The 18,434-nt window shown below is 34.7% G+C and overlaps 2 protein-coding genes across 2 annotated transcripts; one reads left to right on the top strand and one right to left on the bottom strand.

Annotated features, from left to right (window-relative positions):
* Positions 1–1,759: 1,759 nt before the first annotated feature.
* LOC141642744 (protein FAR1-RELATED SEQUENCE 5-like) lies at positions 1,760–2,158 on the bottom strand. The gene has a single exon (XM_074451663.1). It carries the CDS (start codon positions 2,156–2,158, stop codon positions 1,760–1,762), a length of 399 nt encoding a protein of 132 aa, XP_074307764.1.
* Positions 2,159–12,156: 9,998 nt separating this feature from the next.
* On the top strand, positions 12,157–18,092 carry LOC141601886 (E3 ubiquitin-protein ligase ORTHRUS 2-like). Its single transcript, XM_074422199.1, has 9 exons — positions 12,157–12,760; positions 14,486–15,018; positions 15,333–15,458; positions 16,001–16,115; positions 16,208–16,269; positions 16,352–16,454; positions 16,625–16,742; positions 16,877–17,091; positions 17,234–18,092. Exons 1-9 carry the CDS (start codon positions 12,329–12,331, stop codon positions 17,654–17,656), a joined length of 2,127 nt encoding a protein of 708 aa, XP_074278300.1. The 5' UTR covers positions 12,157–12,328; the 3' UTR covers positions 17,657–18,092.
* The last annotated feature ends 342 nt before the right edge of the window (positions 18,093–18,434 follow it).

Genomic DNA, 18,434 nt, shown 5'->3' on the forward strand with positions numbered 1-18,434 from the left:
CGATTATCGCATCGAGTTAAGAACACTTATTGTTGCATAAAACTCTGACCATACCCTTGATAATTCCAATTTTCTCAAATCAGTGGGATCGTAGTCTTGCAATAACTTTCCATCCAGTCCATACAAAGGCTTTCTATATGATTTCTTCGTCCATCTACTTTCGATGTACTGCTCCGGTATGCTTTGCAGTCCTTTTCCTGATATAATCCATATAATGTGTTTACAAAGGATTCCTTTCCTCTCAAACATCTTGCACGTACATGTTGTTTCCTTTGATTCATTATTGTGAGCAACCTGCATGCACAGTGTAGTTATTTTAAAAGGCAGTCATAGTTATTATATAGTTCAACATGAATTATTTTATGCAGACTAGCAATTAACACCAAGGTAGAAGTCCTTCAGTTTTTTTATGTTCAACATGTACTTGCCAATTATTGTAAAGCATACCTCTGATTATTTTAATCTAATGTTTAGATAGTCATTATTGATTGTTTAACAAATTTGATGTAGTCATCATTGATTGATGAACAAGTTAGTGTTTTTGTAATGCCTTTAAGTCATTTATTGTAATATCTCTAGACAGTTATTCAAATGATCAAATGCAATTATTCTATCAGCCTTCATGTAGCTGATTATTGTAAAGCGTTTGCCCAATTATTTTAAAGCATACCTCTGATTATTTTAAAGCTCTCATGTATCTGATTATTGTAAAGCTCTTCCCCCAATTATTTTAAAGCATATCCTTGATTATTGTAACAAATTGGCAAGTGTAAAGCATTATCAATTATTGTAAAGCATTATCAAATTAATATATTTATGGAAAAAAATCGAACAATTGCGAATAAACTCAAAGATCAATTATTATAAAGCATAATTGTGATTATTGTATAGTTTTCACATGATTATTGTAATGGTAAAAGACGGTTATTGTATTCTTTTATCACAGTTATTGTATGTTAAAGTAAAAAGACAGTTATGTTTATAAAATTGAATAACCTGAAATACTCTATGCTTCCTGTAGGCATCTTCAACATTTATAATGTGCATGTTTCCTTGCTCGAAAAATCCAACAACGGCACACGAACAGGGAGCCATTTGCACTTGCTCTTGGAACTCATAGAAAACAGTATGTGTGTAGATTTTAGAGGCATGTTTTTCAATCATTGTCTTAGAAGAAACCTGTGGCAATGTCTTCACTTGCAAAGATCAAGAAATCTGTGATTATAGCGTTGTTGTTCCATTGCACTCTGAAAACGCAACCAAAATTCTACAAGTGTGCCGTCTATGCTCTCAAATCTTTTGAAATAACTGTTTTGACTCTCTGATCTTTGTGTAGTCTTCAAAAGGCAGCCTAAAGGCAAATCCCTAAAGTAAGCCGGTATCCATTTGTGCCTTTTGCCATACATGTATGTCAACCAAGTATTATCATTCAACTCAAAGTCATTAATCACTTGAGTCCATTTTTCTTCAAACTCAATGGGTTCCAAGTCAGTATCCCAAACAACTCCGCATATCCGCTCAACAAAGTCCGTCTCCTTACAAATCTGTGACTCAACTTTATCGGTAAGTTTTTTCATTATATGCCACATGCGAGCGATGTCTTGCTTGCTTGAATACGAACGCACCCCGAGTTTAATTGCGGATCTTGATCGGTAAGAATGCACTGAGGTTCCTTGTTGCCCATACAATCAAGGAACTTCTTAAGCACCCAAATGAATGACCCATCGTTCTCATGATCGACAAGTGCGGCAAAAAAAAGTCACCGATTTTTGTGGTTGTCAACACCAAAGAATGGGGTGAAGGCCATGCGGTACTTGTTAGTACCGTAAGTAGGATCAAAGGTGATGGTGTCCCCAAACAAGGAATAATTCATTCTTGCTTGTGCATCTGCCCAAAAGAGTTTAGCCAAACAATTATCCTCATCAACTTGGTAAGCATAGTAAAAGCCATCTTGCGTTTGAGAAAGCGCCTTTAAATAATCGAGAATCATGTCAAGATCATTCTCACCTATATAACATTTAATATTTCTTTTGAAGTTCTTGAAATCATTGAGAGATGCACCAATGTTTGCATACCCATTTGATTGTTCCGCCAGAATTCTAAAAGTCCTGGTAGCCCCGATGTTGAGTTTACAATTGTTAACAATTGTCCGCTTCATGTAAAGGTTAAGTGTTCTTACGTTTTTACGAATTCCCGTTCTTTGAGTGAGCAGAGCTTGTGATTATGACCTTCATAAAACGTATCAATAGCATACCCTATTAGCTCCTTAAGGTCATTGAATACAAAGACAAAACCGTATTTTTGCCTTGCAACCAAATCTTGTTATTTTTGTTTTCTTTGGCTCTACTGAGACCTTTTCCTCTTTTTTTTCTCTTTCCTGTGTTTTCAAATTCAACAACGGGTTTGAGTTTTTTGCGATCCTTTTTGAATCCATGTCATTGCAGAGACCATTGATTTTTTGTCTATCAAACCATCACGGAATCTTGTTTGTGTGTACTTCCTTGGTATGAAACCACAAGCCACATATAAATTGTAAAACTCTATTGCCTCCTCCACTTTTACAAACATTAACCCCGAGCGGGTTTGAAACCATTTTCTACCATCCTATTCCACTCCTCACCGCCACCGTAGTATATCTCAATCCCAGATGGATAGTATTTTCTCCTGTTTCGGACATTTAGCAAAAAGATGGTGTAGAAAAAGTTGTTGCATTGGTAGTATTAATTTCAATGCCTGGAAACATTAAAACAGGAGAACTGTTATGGTATTATTAATTTCAATATCTTAGATTCTATACAAAACAAAACAATACAACCTCTGCAGCAGCAGTTATTTTAACGTTATTTTTCAGTTATTGTATTATACAAATACAATTATTCTATCAGAGAGGGGAGTGTTTTAATGAAATTGGTAGCCTAGTCCACTACAATACACACACAGTTATTTTAATGTAGTATTAAAGTTATTTCATTATTAAAGAGTAGTTATTGTAAGGATTTTTGGTCGAGATCCTATAAAGTAGTATTTATTATGACAAAAACAATATCTTACAGAAAGAATTATTTTAACGTTATAATGCAGTTATTGTATTATACAAATGCAATTATTCTATCAGAGAGGGGAGGGTTTTAGTGAAATTGGTAGCCTAGTCCACCACAATGCACACACAGTTATTTTAATGTAATATCAAAGTTATTTCATTATTAAAGAGTAGTTATTGTAAGGATTTTTTTTGTCAGATCCTATAAAATAGTATTTATTATGAAAAACACAATCAGTACAACAAAGAATTATTTTAACGTTATAATGCGGTTATTGTATTATACAAATGCAATTATTCTATCGAGAGGGGGAAGGGTTTTAGTGAAATTGGTAGCCTAGTCCACCACAACGCACACACAGTTATTTTAATGTAGTATTAAAGTTATTTCATTATTAAAGAATAGTTCTTGTAAGGATTTTTTTGTCGATCCTATAAAATAGTATTTATTATGAAAAACACAATCAGCAAACAAAGAATTATTTTAACGTTATAATGCGATTATTGTATTATACAAATGCAATTATTCTATCGAGAGGGGGAAGGGTTTTAGTGAAATTGGTAGCCTAGTCCACCACAATGCACACACAATTATTTTAATGTAATATCAAAGTTATTTCATTATTAAAGAGTAGTTATTGTAAGGATTTTTTTGTCGATCCTATAAAATAGTATTTATTATGAAAAACACAATCAGGCAAATGAATTATTTTAACGTTATAATGCGCTTATTGTATTATACAAATGCAATTATTCTATCGAGAGGGGGAAGGGTTTTAGTGAAATTGGTAGCCTAGTCCACCACAATGCACACACATTATTTTAATGTAATAACAAAGTTATTTTAATACTTTGTAAAGGCGCTTATTGTATTATTGTAATCCAATTATTCAAATACTAGATATTGAATGATATCATGAATGAAAACCTACATGCAATTACGCTTAAACTTTACATGCAATTATCATTATGAAAACAATATGAAAACAACTTACATGCAATCGATAATTTGAACAAAAAACTTATCAACGTAATAACAACAGTTTTATATCAAGATTATGTCACAAATTTATACCTGAATTCATCGTTGTTTGATTATCAAAGATTATTATCAATCATAGTAAGCGTTTGATCGTGCAATTCAAACATCGTTGAAGTTTGAATTTTATTAGAAAAACACGTAAATTAAGGCAGAATTTGTTATTTGATTCAATTACTGAAATTATTCGATTATTAAATCGAAAATAGGAAGAAATATCAATACCTTCAGTCGAATTTGAAGAATTAGGGTTTTCGGAGAATTGTGGATCAAATTTCGAAAAATTGATGAACAAATTGATAGTTTTAATTGAAAGAATCAAAATAATGAACGAATTGTTGATCAAATTTGAAGAACTGATGAATTTTCTTGATCAAATTTGTTGATCAAAATTTGAAGAACTGATGAAAAAAATTCGGTTGATTTTTTGATGAAACAGAGTGTTTATCAGTAGAGAGAGAAAGGGGGAGAAAGAGAGAGAAAGCGGCTGCGCGATTATGACGGCTAGATTTTTGATAATTGGGTTTTGTCAACTCATTTGCTTATATATGCGGGGGAAACTCACGAAAAGTGGCAAACTCACCGGATCTTGCCTCTATATATATATATATATATATATATATATATATATATATATATATATATATATATATATATAGAGAGAGAGAGAGAGAGAGAGAGGGATGAGGGTTCTTATGAATCCCTTATATTATTTGAGTCCCTAAGGCCTTACTATAGTTGCATGGTGGATGGTTTAACATTGAAAACAACAAACATATTTAACACTAATTAATTCACTTTCTCTCTCTAGCGTTAATTATATATTCATTAATTCATTATCATACACACTTAACACCACCTTTTGTTTTCTTATGCTTCAAAGTTTATATAAATTTTGTAACACTTTTAGTGTTTTACAAATGTAACTTTGGTCTTTTACGAGTGTAATCCTAACAAAAAAAAATGTAATTTTAACAAAAAAAAAAGCGGTTTTGACGTATAATATTTTGTTTTTTTGAATTTTGAAACGAGTTTATGACATTTTAGTATTTTTAGAGTGTAACTTTAGACTTTTACGAGTGTAAGTTTAACAGAAAAAAGTGTAACTTTAAATTACGAAGCGGTTTTGACGGATGTTATTTTGAAATTTGTAATTTTAAAGAAAGTTTACGACAATTTTGCGTTTTTACGAGTTTAACTTTAATCTTTCTTGAGTGATTTTGACGAATAATATTTTGGATTTTTGTAATTTTATCACAACTTATTGTAACTTTGGTCTTTTACGAGTGTAATTTTAGCAAAAAAAAAAAAGTGTAACTTTATTCTTTTAAAAGTGTAACTTTAGTTCATTGAAAATGTAACTGTAGTCCAATGAGAGTATAACTTAGTCCATTGAGAGTGTAGTTTTAGTCCATATAAAAAGCGTAACTTTAGTCCATTGAGAATGTAATTTTAGTCCATTTAGAGTGTAACTTTAGTCCATATTAAAAATGTAACTTTAGTCCATAAGAGGATAACTATAGTCATTGAGAGTGTAACCTCAATAGAGATAAGTGTAACTTTAATGAAAAAGTGTAATTTTAATGGAAATAAGTGTAACTTTAATAGATAAAACTGTAACTTTAATGAGTGTATGTAACTTTAATAGAGAAAAATGTAACTTTAATAGAGAAAAATATAATTTTATTAAGTGTAACTTTAATAGAGAAAAGTGTAACTTTAATAGTGAAAAATGTAACTTTAATAGTGAAAAGTGTAACTTTAATAGAGAAAAATGTAACTTTAATAGAGAAAACTGTAACTTTAATAGAGATAAGTATAACTTTAATAAAAGAGAAAAACGTAACTATATTAGAGATAAGTGTAACTTTAATAGGGAAAACTGTAACTTTAAACAGAGAAAAGTGTAACTATAATAGAGATAAGTGTAACTTTAATAGAGAAAAATGTAACTTTATTAAAGATAAAGATAAGTGTAACTTTAATAGAAATAAGTGTAATTTTAACTTTAATGGAAGTTAAAAATCAACAAATCGGTGAAAAATGAGATTTGAAAAAACAAATCAAAGCTTTAAAAAAAACAAGACGATATTTTATATATATCTAAGATTAAAATCACCAAATTACATGACATCTATTTAGTAGATCTAAGATTAGAATAAAAAAAATGTCATAAAATATAAACAAGATCTAAAAAATTTCATAACTAGATCTAAAAAGAATAAAAGAAAAATATAAAGACAAAAAAAAAAAAAAAAAGAACGACGAAAGGTAGATCTGAAACCAAAAGACTCAAATATTGGAATTGTTTTTGTTTTTTTCTTTCAAAAAAACACCTTCCACACATTTGTTTTAAAAAAATAATCATGTGTTATTGTACAAAAACTCAAATTTACTCCCTCCTCTCTCACTCTCGCACGTCGCCACCTACAAGCTACAGCCGCCCATCACCGCACCTTATCCCTCAACGGCACCAGTCACGCACACCAACACCACCCCCTCACCATCGTCTATTAGTAGATCTAGGTTATTTTTTAAAAAAAGTTGGAGGAGGCGGCGGATGGAGGAAGGGGCTAGTGGTGTTTGATGTTCGTTGGTGGTGGTGGTGGCGGTATTGGAGAAGGCTATTGGCGGGAGGTGCAGATTTGGGTTGGTGGCCGATAGAAGGGAGGGTGGTTAGGGGGGGCAGGAGTGAGATCGACAATGATGGTGGTTGTGGGGCTGTCGTGATGGTCGGTAAGTGTAGGGGTGACATGAGGTGATGTCGGGTGGTGCTGGCCGTGGGGGTGGCGAGTGAGGGTGGGTCGTGAGTTTGGTGTAAGGCGGTGGTGGGTCGTGGGGTGGTGGCGTGTGGTTTGTGGGTGGTGTTGGCGTCGGGTGGTGATGTGTTGTGCGTCGGGTGGTGGTGAGCAGAGGGTGCGTGGTTGTGCGTGGATGTATGGAGATGGTGGTCGGTGATGTGTAGGTCGGTGGTGGTGGTGCAAGGTAGTGCGTGGTGTGTGAATTAATTTGATTTTTTTTTGTTAGGATGAGAGTATTTATTTGGGTTTTGGGTTTTATAGAGGGAGTAAAGAAATGAATTGTGTGAAAGAGAGATAAGTGGGTGGAAAAATAAATGTTATATAGTCGATTAATATTTGATTAATGTGGATTAGTAAAGTAGAGAGGGGAAGTGTTTAATTAGGCATTAATCCCCTCTTTTTTGCTTTCAATCTCAGCCCTCCGACTCCTTCATCCAATGGCCCTAAAGAGGACTCATAGACTCACACTTAGGAGGTGGACTCATGTGATCCTAATACTCTCCCTATATATATATGCACAAATTCTCACTTTAGATGGACATTATACGTCTAAAACTGTAGACCGGTAGTGTCGCTCTCCCAAAATGATAGTGGATAGTACAAGTGAGTGAGAAATGGATGCCCTTACTTGCCCTTCCACTTGCATTTTATGAAAGGATCACTATTCGTCTACAATGAGACGGATCCATATATAAGTAGAAAAACGAGTTTCCATAATCTCATTCCAAATTAAAATCGGTATATAACTTCCTAAATCCTATTTTTTATGAGTTGGGCAACCAATTAGTCAAACAAGAGTCTATTTAGATAGGATAAAATTAACCTGATCGGTATGCAACCTAACACCCTAGCTTAAGGTCTGAGTTTAACCCGATCCAATATAACCCGACCTAAATGTTTATTATTATGCACTTATATTATCTATCAATAACTTGATAATAGTTGAACCAAAAATTATCTGAACTTGAGCTTACCCGAACTCTACAATCAGAAATTGACCTGACCCAATATAATTGGCTCGTTTGCTATGTCTAGTTCATTCTATTTATTTCTAATAATTAACTTCAAAATTCACATCAATTTGGATGGCTATTAAACAAGCTTGTCAAGCCCCGTTAAGGGCTCAATGGGCTGCGGCGGTGAGCCCTCCCGACCCGTGAGCAGTTATAGGTTACAATATAAAAAGTTTAATGGCTATATGTAGTCATGGTAGGCAAATGAAAAGTCGGGGACAAAATATGGTAATAAGTAACATGTATATTGCGACAATAAACTACATTTTTTATTTTGGAAATGTACCATATTATACATTTATACCGTATTTTCCTTGTATTTTCAATATAATATTTGTATAGAGAACAAGAGTAAGCTCAAGTGATATGAGCTCTCCTACTCCAATCATAAAATCAGGGTTTTTATTCTCACCCTCAACATACCTCTTATTTGAACCCCAAAAAAATAAAATTTAGTATTCGTGTAAACTCCAATTTTATCCCTTTTATTCCACTTCAACGATATAGCGGGCATACTACTGATCTTACATAAAAGTGAAAAAATTAGGATTTTGTATACCAATATGTGCCTAAATCTTGGTTTTTTATAAGACCAACTTTACAAAAGATATGTTCAATGAATTTTGTTATTTATTTGTTAAATAAATGGGTGATTTTAAACGGAAGATTTATGTGTTAACCTTAAACTTTGTCAATTTGCATATGACATCCAGTATTTTAATGTTGTGTACATGGTACTCTCTACCGTTGATTTTCATGCACAACATGTCATTTTTGTCGTTGTAAAAAATTTCTATTGAGCATAACTCCTACACTAGAATCCGAAATAAAATAATTTTTTATTCTAAAATAACTGTCTTGTCATAATCTACAACGTGAGAAAAAAATTGTCAACTGACATTTTTTAGTTTTTTTTTTAAAAATTTACGAAAACCCTAAATCAACCATAATTTCGATGTTAAATTTCGACCCTTTTCATTTGATCAAATCATGGGTCTTGAAGAAGTAATCAATTTATTAACATAAAAATCGGTCATTTCTTGTTTACAAATTATGCTCTATTGAAGATTTTAAAAATGATAAAAAGAGTAGTCATACTTGAAAAACAAACTTCAATAATACTATATGCACAAACATAGAAAGTTGGGTACAACGTAAAAAGAATTTTTTGTCAGAAACTACATTTTATTTAGGGTTATTTGTGAAAAACTACCTTTTATTTTATTTTTGACTTTCAACTACCTTTCATTTCTTCATTTTGCAAAAGACTACCAAAAATCCACTTCCGGCGAAAAAAAGTCAACTTTCCGGCGTTGACTTACCATTTCATGTTGAATCTAACTCTTTATTTCATAACCATAATAATCGATGATAAAGATTGATTAAACCCAATATTAATCACCTCAATTTGTCTATCTCTTACCCGAATCAAAGTCCTAATCACCGAAACAAAATCATCATTGATATTAATCTTAACATGGTAATTAATTCTTCAACAATAATGATCTATAATGCCCTTGTTGGCAAAATTAACTCCTAGTGTTAACTATTCGAAAATAATCATTGATTCACTCTTAAGATCACTTGTGTGCTACTATCTCATTAGTTTTCTTATACCCATCATCTTAACATGAAAAGAGAAATAAAGTACTTTAATATGACTTAGATGGACAGTAGGTTGATAAACCATGAGTAGTCTATAAGGTTGTTGAATGTAAGGGTGAAGGTGAAAGTGGTAGTAAAGGTGACGACGGAGATGGAGATGGAGATGGTTGATGCGTTGGTATTGCTTTGAATAAACTTTTGATAAGGTGTTGTCGTGTTGGGCATGGAGATGAGCTGATTTTGTTGGGTGAACAAAGGGAGAAATACGGGCTATATGTGTGAAAAAGGGAGAAAAGAGCAAGTTAACGTCCGAAAGTTGACTTTTTTCGCCGGAAGTGGATTTTTGGTAGTTTTTCGCAAAATGAAGAAATGAAAGGTAGTTGAAAGCCAAAAATAAAATGAAAGGTAGTTGTTCACAAACGACCCTAAATAAAAGCTAATTTATGACAAAAAAAATCACGTAAAAATGACAAAGTTCATGGGTGCCGCGTGCATTTTTCGTCTTTTCCTAATAAATAATACGTCAAGTCTGTTATCGTGTTCCAGATGTTAAACATCAGAATTATTATTGGTCAACAAGAACGATTGAGTTATTATAGAAGATAATAAGAATACCGAGTCACTTTTTGAATATGTACATCATAACAACTAGATATAATAAGTGCTTATATCTAAATAAGGTCGTTGCTTCCCGTAACGGATCAAAGTAATCTCACGTTGTGAGAAAGTCGTGAGCTTTATAACAGAAATAACGACTTCTCAAATATTTAGTTGTTCTCGTTATAAATACTTGAAACATCAGTTTTACAACAAACGAACATCAGTTTTCGAAACCTACCAACTTTTACGATAAATGCATTTCCGTTTTTAGATCACGCAAAATATTTGGTATCATTCATTTTCTCGTATCCTACATCGAGCTACTAAGTAGTAATCGTATCCTGGTTTATTGGATACAGTACATAACAAAAATCCAACTAATCAAAATTTCATTTCAAATAACGAAATACTATAATAGTTACTCACAATCTAGGTAGCACAGATACTTCTCTTAATCAGCCGTCTCATGTCCGACACCGACACTCCTCAGACACACGCCAAAACGTGTCGGACGCCTATAAAGCCGTGTCTAACTTTCAACATTTATTTGGGCACGTGTCCGACGCGTGTTCATGGTATTTGGGCCGTGTTCGACGCGTGTCCATAACATTTGGACATCATTTGGGGTCAATGATGTTCTTTAGACGGGAAATGAGCTGTTGAAATAGCTTGATTAGAAGATAAATTTTGATCGGAAATGAAAATGAGTTATAATCATGAACAAGTTTTATCTTTGCTTATTTAAATTTAATATCAAATACTTTTATAAAAATAAAATTGAATGTTTATAACTATAAAATATATATTTTATTAATAAATTTCATGGGATGTCGTATCACGTGTCCATGCCCGTGTCCGTTTTGGTACTACCTAGCTCGCAATTAGTCTCGCTATAGACGGATATATCCGTCTATAGATTAATTGCAAATTCTCATTTGTGACGACACTATTCCGTCACAAGCTTATAACCTCTTATAAGGAGCAATTAGGAGGATAAGTGAGCGGGGGGACTGTAACGAGGTCACAAGCAAAACGGTCACTTGTTTAATAGAGGGGTAAAATAGTCATTCCAAACTCCCTTTAAAGAGGCTTTATCCCAATAAACTTGAGTTACAATTAATCCACCCCAAAATAATAAAGAAATCAACCAAAGAAAGACACAAATCCCCAGTGAATATCCCGGATTATCTGCAGAAAAAGGTAACAAACTCAATCCAACGGCCCAATTTTCCCCACGTAATAAAGAATGCATCCACACGAGAAGTGCACTACTCTCGTCACACTGAATCCCCTCCCAAATTCAAACCCACCCTCCTTTTCACTTTTCAAGTCCCCGCCGTCTCTCAATTTTTGGATAGACATCTCTTTAATGCCACTCCCACCTTCACTTCTTCCACGCTACAACATAATACAACACTTATAGTATGAAACTAAAATATTAATTTAAATATTTAGAAAATAAATAAATATTAATTTAAATAGGTAGATTTATCAAATTTTTGGTGATCAAACTTGCAAAATTTTAGATAACACGGAGTAGCTTTGTTTCACAAAATAATATTTTTGACAAAAGAATGCGGTAATAACACACAAATCAAAACGTCAAAGATACACGAAGTATTTAATAATGCAGAAACTAATCTAGAAAAACACGACTTAAATGAAAAAAAAAATCACGAGTGATGTAAAGTTCGTTAATAATACAGGTCATGAGCCGTTACTAAAAATACATGTCACGATTCGTTATAAAGAGTACTCATCAGAGTTCGTTATAAGAATACACGTCAGAGTTCGTTATAAGAATACACGTCACGACAAAAAAGAAAAACAATTATACAATTGGAAACTAAATAATCGATTAAAAGGATTATTAATAACTATTTTTAAAAGATCGTTAAAAACAGATTACAACCGTCTTTAATACGAGAATTTATCGACACCAAAAACACACTATAAGGATACAACCGAACCCAATCCAACCATTTATGAAATAAACTCTTCTCAAAAACACACATTCCGATTATGTAAAACCGTCTAATACAAGAATTAACGAATCTCAAAATACATTTTTCTATTTAAATCCAAACCATTTAGGAATGAAATACCGTGGAAGAAGCAAATAACACAACACCAGTCCCCCGTTCCCTCCTATAAATACTCTCTACCACCAACACCATTCCCCATCCCTTCCTCCACCCTCAAACCCTTAACCTTCTCACCACCATTAACAATGTCGACCGCACTACCATGCGACAACGACGGAGTCTGCATGCACTGCAAAACAAAACCAGAGCCACACACAACCTTAACCTGCAAAACATGCGTAACACCATGGCATGTCAACTGTCTCCCTACCCCACCTTCCTCCATGTCCGACGCCGCCAGTTGGGACTGTCCCGACTGCTCCCCCGACACCACCACCGCAACAACCACCGCGGCCCCGGCCGCGGAGGGTGGTGGTTTAGTGGCGGCGATACGGGCGATCGAAGCGGATACGAGTTTGTCTGACGTGGAGAAGGCGAGGAAGAGACAGGAGTTGTTGAGTGGGACCGCGGCGGGATCTGACGTGGCGGGGGTGAAAGATGATAATGAAATATTAGGGATACTTGGTGAGAATATCAAGTGTTCGTTTTGTATGCAACTTCCTGACCGTCCTGTTACTGTAAATCTCTTTTCTCCGTCTCGCTCTCTGTTTTTTTCTTCTTCTAATTATTTCTACTGTTTGTTTCTTTTAATCGGATATGAGAGTCGTCCAAGTTAAGATGGTCTTAAACTAAAATCAATGTTTTTTATTGAATTTCTGGTGTTTTTGTAAACGATTTTTTTTTTTTTTTTAGGTTTTTTAGTTATTTATTTTTGATTTTCATGAACTTGCATTTCTACTATTAATTTCTATTAATCGGTTATGAGAGTCGTCTTAGTTAGGACGGTCTTAAACACAAATCTATGTTTTTTTTAGTGAATTTCCGTGTCAATTTATTTTTGATTTTTGGATTTGCATTTCTACTGTTTATCGTCCTGCATTAGTGTCGATTAGTTTGTTTTCTGTGTTTTTTCGTCTTCAATTTTGTAATTTGTTTGTTTAATTTCTAGGTTTTTAGCATTCATTTTTTTAAATTTAATATTATTCTTTTTGATTTTTTTTTTTTTTTTTTGAAAAAAATAATAATTTTGATTAATTTCTAGGTTATTATGATTCGTTTTATTATTTAATTTTCCAGAACATGTACATTTTTGAATTATAGTTTTGTTCTTGCATTTCCGTTTTAAATTTTGCGCTGTTGATTGTTGTGAATTTAATTTGTAGTTTTTCCGCTGATTTTTAATTTTTGTTTATATTAAAATGATTCAATCCTGTGTAATTTTAAGATTTGTATTTTTATTTCTAGGGTTTATATTAATGTTGATTATTAAAGTTGATTAATTGAATGTATACTTGAACTATTATTAAAACTACTCTCTTTTAATGCGAATTTAGGGTTAGATCTTTGGAGGAAAATCGTCTCGAGATGTAATTAAACAATTGAATCTTCCGTGATATATGATTTCGCGATATATGATTTCGGGATATATGATATCGTAGATGTTGTATCGGAGTATTTAATTCAGAATCATATTATATCAAGAGCATAAATGTTGCATCTCTTTTGATTCAGAATTTCGGTACTATTAGTGAAAACAGTAATGTTTGTGGTATCTTAAGTGTCGTTTTCAGAGGACATCAAGTTGGTACACTTGTTTGTTTGTTTGGTGTACCAAATGTTTTTTTGTTGTGACAATGTTGTGTTCTTAGTCAACTTGATTCACCACCTTATTTCATGCCTTTAATGGAATCTATTTGGGAGTACTATAACTAGATAATTTGGTAGATTTCGGCTTGAGAATGTGGTATAGAATTCCAAATTTGCAATTCTGGACTATGTTTATTATTTTCTCTATCTGTGATTCTGTAATTTTCTCGTTTGGGTAGTATATTTGCGTCTGTTTCAAGTAGTTCATCTTATGCGGGTGTTTTTGTCCGAAATTGGTAAATGCTCTGGAACGAAATGCTAATTTGTTCATCTGTACTGCATGATTGAAATTCTCATTTTTGGTAATTGTCACATTATTTAATATGTTTCTGTATTTATCGGTATTTATCAATTTCTATACACTATTAGATTGCATCTGTCACTCTATCAGCGTTAACATTTGCATGATTCTTGGAGAATGAATCTATACACTATTAGGTCGTTACACATGATCCCCTGATACAGTCTTTGGTCGCACGTGTCATGAAGAATGAATCTTTTATTTTTCTTGTTCGTTTGTTTTAATCTGTTATACATGTACAACCATTCTTGGGCGTTTTTGTCAATAACTCGACTATGTTTTTCTCTTTTTATAGACTCCATGTGGCCACAACTTTTGTCTGAAATGCTTCGAAAAGTGGGTTGGCCAGGGGAAGAAGACCTGTGCCAAGTGCAGGGAATCTATTCCTACATTGATGGCCAAGCAGCCCAGAATTAATGCTTCTCTTGTGTTTGCTATAAGAGCAGCAAGAACCCAGAAGCCTGCTGCAGCAGCGGGAGGCCCAAGAGTCTTCAAGTTCATCAACAATGATGATCGCCCTGATGAAGCCTTTACCACTGAAAGGGCTGTAAAATCCGGGAAGGCAAATGCTAAAAGTGGAAAGATATTTGTTACGATTGCACCTGATCATCTTGGACCTATTACTGCAGAGTATGACCCTGTACGAAACACAGGAGTCCTTGTTGGGGACTCTTGGACAGATCGGTTGGCATGCAGGCAGTGGGGTGCTCATTTTCCACATGTCAGTGGTATAGCCGGGCAGTCAAAGTTTGGTGCGCAATCAGTGGTTCTCTCTGGGGGATATGAAGATGATGAAGATCATGGGGAGTGGTTTATCTATACAGGAAGGTGTGTCCTCAAACGCTTGCATTTTATACGTTGAGATTTTATTCGACGAGTTAATTATCTAAGATGAGACCAACCTTACTCTTATTCCATTGCCTCAAATTCCTACAAGATAATTTAGCTTTATATCTCATAGCAAGAAGCACAAACATTTTGACGATTTTCTTTGCTTCATTAGGTCATACTTAAAGCTTAAGTAGCATGACTCTTTGGCTTCGCTGAAATGGAAAAATTTGATTAGTTTATGTTAACTTTTACGATTGAGATTTTTTAATTCATCCTCTAATATGTTTGGGTTTTTACTCTGCCAATGCCAGTGGGGGGCGCGACCTGAGTGGTAATAAGCGGACGAACAAGGAACAGTCGTCCGATCAGAAGTTTACCGGTGCAAATGAGTCGCTACGATTGAGCTGCCGTAAAGGGTATCCGGTTCGTGTTGTCAGGTACGTGCCAGAAAATAGTGCCATATATGTCTTCCAAAATACTATTACTGTCAACATTCTTTTTTAGGGTTCGGGACATGCACTTTTTGTTGCATTTACTATAATTTCATCCGTTGTGTCTTGTGCATTAATGCAGTTTTTCTACCGACTTAATTTACCAATGGCCTTTTTGTTGGACTGTAAGATTTTGATATTGGATGTTTGCGTGTAATCACGACTACCACTCTAAGTGTATTCCTTCTTTTCGTAAACCCTAATTCTGAGTTTCGAGGCTTGCACAGTTACTCAGCAGACTTATATTACAGCACGCATAATTTTCCAGGGGTAGTTTTGCGGCGTGGCCGTTATGAGTTGCTTTATTTTCACCTAAAAAAACTTGGGTCATGTTCTGCATAGATATGCTAGATTTTATTCGACTTGGAACATTAAGACACTTTCAACCAAGTGTGAGTAACATGCCGAGGCCTATTTGTTCACTCTGATGTATCCTGCACACTATTTGTATTGATGATGGATGTCATTGATATTTTGCTATCATACAGATCGTATAAAGAGAAGCGTTCCAATTATGCACCAGAAACTGGGGTTCGTTATGAGGGTATTTACAGAATTGAGAAGTGCTGGCTTAAGCTCCGGCAAGAAGGAAAAGACGGAAAGGTAAAGAAGTGTGACTGTTTATTGTCCCTTTGTGTTTAGAACATATTGAATAACATGTTTTGATGGTGTTTCTGGTTTTGTTTGTGCTTCAGCAACATAAGGTGTGCAGATATCTATTTGTTAGATGTGACAACAGCCCAGCACCATGGACAAGGTTGATACATGTTCAACTTATATTCTAATACATTTAGCTTCTATGGTTGTAATTTATGACAATCTTACTTTTGATGCGGCAGTGACGAGCATGGTGACAGGCCTAGACCATTGCCAAATGTACCAGAGCTGAAACAAGCTATTCAGCTAACTGAGAGAAAAGAAAGTGCCCACTGGGATTTTGATGTGAGTAGATTGCTAGTCATTTCTGAGATTTGGTTTTGGTGCCTTGTACAACTTTAATTACATTTTGTGTAGAAACAGTCTTTCTGTCACTGCGGTGACACTGGGGTTAGGCTGCTTACATCCGTTTCTTATGCAAGTCTTATACAGAGACCTTTCATTTGTCTTTATAGGAAGTGGAAGGGTGTTGGAAGTGGATGAAGGCTGCTCCTTTAAGCCAAAAGATCAGGGGAGGAGGAGGAGGAACTTCTTCTCGTCCAAAGAAAAACTCCAAGGCTAAGATTTTAAAAGGTATCGTGTGTAACTAATTGATTATACTGCATTCTTATATAGTAATAATGAATCAGTAATATTGAAGAATGATGCTTTTGCAGTATATATGTAGACAATGCAGTATCCTATATTAACGAGTTTTCCTTTTGCAGAATTTAGTTGCCTTCTGTGTCATAAAACCCTGACTCTTCCAATCACAACTCCTTGTGCTCATAATTTCTGCAAAGCTTGTTTGGATGGTGCATTTGAGGGTCAGAAGTTCACCCGAGAGAGAAAAACGGGTGGACGACAACTGCGAACACAGAAAACTGTGATGAAGTGCCCCTCATGCCCCACAGACCTCTCTGATTTCCTACAAAATGCTCAGGTTTGTCCATTCATCTAAAATGCCGGTGGTGGCCTTGATATCACAATTGTTGTGCAGCCTGTGCCATAGTTGACTTGTGGCCCATAGCCCCTCAATCCGGTCATGCCTTCTCATTAGTTATGTATTTTATGGACTGTGGCAGGTTAATAGGGAGCTGATGGGGGTGATAGAATCTCTAATGCGCAAGTTTGAAGAGGATGAGAAAGCTGAACAAACAGAAGAAAGTTCTGACATTGTTGAAGATGAAGATGAAGAGGAAGGGGAGGAAGAAGAAGAGAACGAGGAGGAAGATGGAGAAAATAATGTTCCTGATAATATTGAGGCTGAAGTCATTCCAGAGGAGAAAGCAGTTGAAGCTCCAAAACGAGGCCGCAAGAGGAAGAATGCTGCTGTCCCTACTGTTCCAACTGGGAAAACCCGAGGCCGGAAAGCCCAGAAAGCGGCAGATGATGGAAACGAGGCACCTAAGTCACCCTCCAGTCCTGTGGCTGATGATGGAAATGAGTCACCCAAGTCACCTTCCAGTCCTCTTCATGTTCGCTCCGACAATGAGCTAGAGGCATAAGGGAGTAGCTTACTCCTGTCTTCCTCCTGCAGCGTCACAGTTCCTTTGTAGAGGTTATGTTTTAAAAACTCTTGATTATTGGCCTAATATTAGGATACTGATAATACACTAGTCTATGTGGTGTAAAATTTGCTCTCCGAATCGGCCACTATTCTTGTTTGCAACACAGTGACATCTAGAGTGATGGTTGCAACACATTTTGTTGAGGAATACAGTTGCAGTAACGTCTGTCGTCTGTAGCAGACAACTGTAGTTAATTTGTATCTTTGTTTTTCTTAAGAATATTATTAATTATTAAGACTATAATTACAGAAGGTAGCTTAAGTATCTGTAATTTTGCCTTTTTAAAAAAGCTTTTGATTATATTAAGATGCTTTGCTAGATTTTCTGAAGCCAATCCGATTTTTAACATTGACTGTAAGACGAAGTTTATGGCTGTTTCTAATTCGTAGAAATCAAGTGTTCAAGGTTAATGAAGAACGACCTTAAGATACTTTTAGCATGAGCTATGAAGAAGGCCTTGTTGCCCTTTTTTGTAAAATGGAAAAGTCAATTTTGTACACCATAGAACTCCGTAAATAGTAAGCGTTCGATGTTTAGTACGACTGTTTGATCTTGAGCATCAAGTCCAAAACTTGTTACTCAGTACTAGACTTTTTGCATAAAAGACGCTTAATATTCATATGCCTAATATGACCGTTTATCTCGTATTGTAGAATGTAAATGCCGAAGGTATCTGCAAAACAGAGGGAGTAATATTTTTTTTTTTTTTTGAAAT

This window comes from Silene latifolia, chromosome 1 (genome assembly GCF_048544455.1).
Source record: "Silene latifolia isolate original U9 population chromosome 1, ASM4854445v1, whole genome shotgun sequence".
Taxonomy (NCBI): Eukaryota; Viridiplantae; Streptophyta; class Magnoliopsida; order Caryophyllales; family Caryophyllaceae; genus Silene; species Silene latifolia.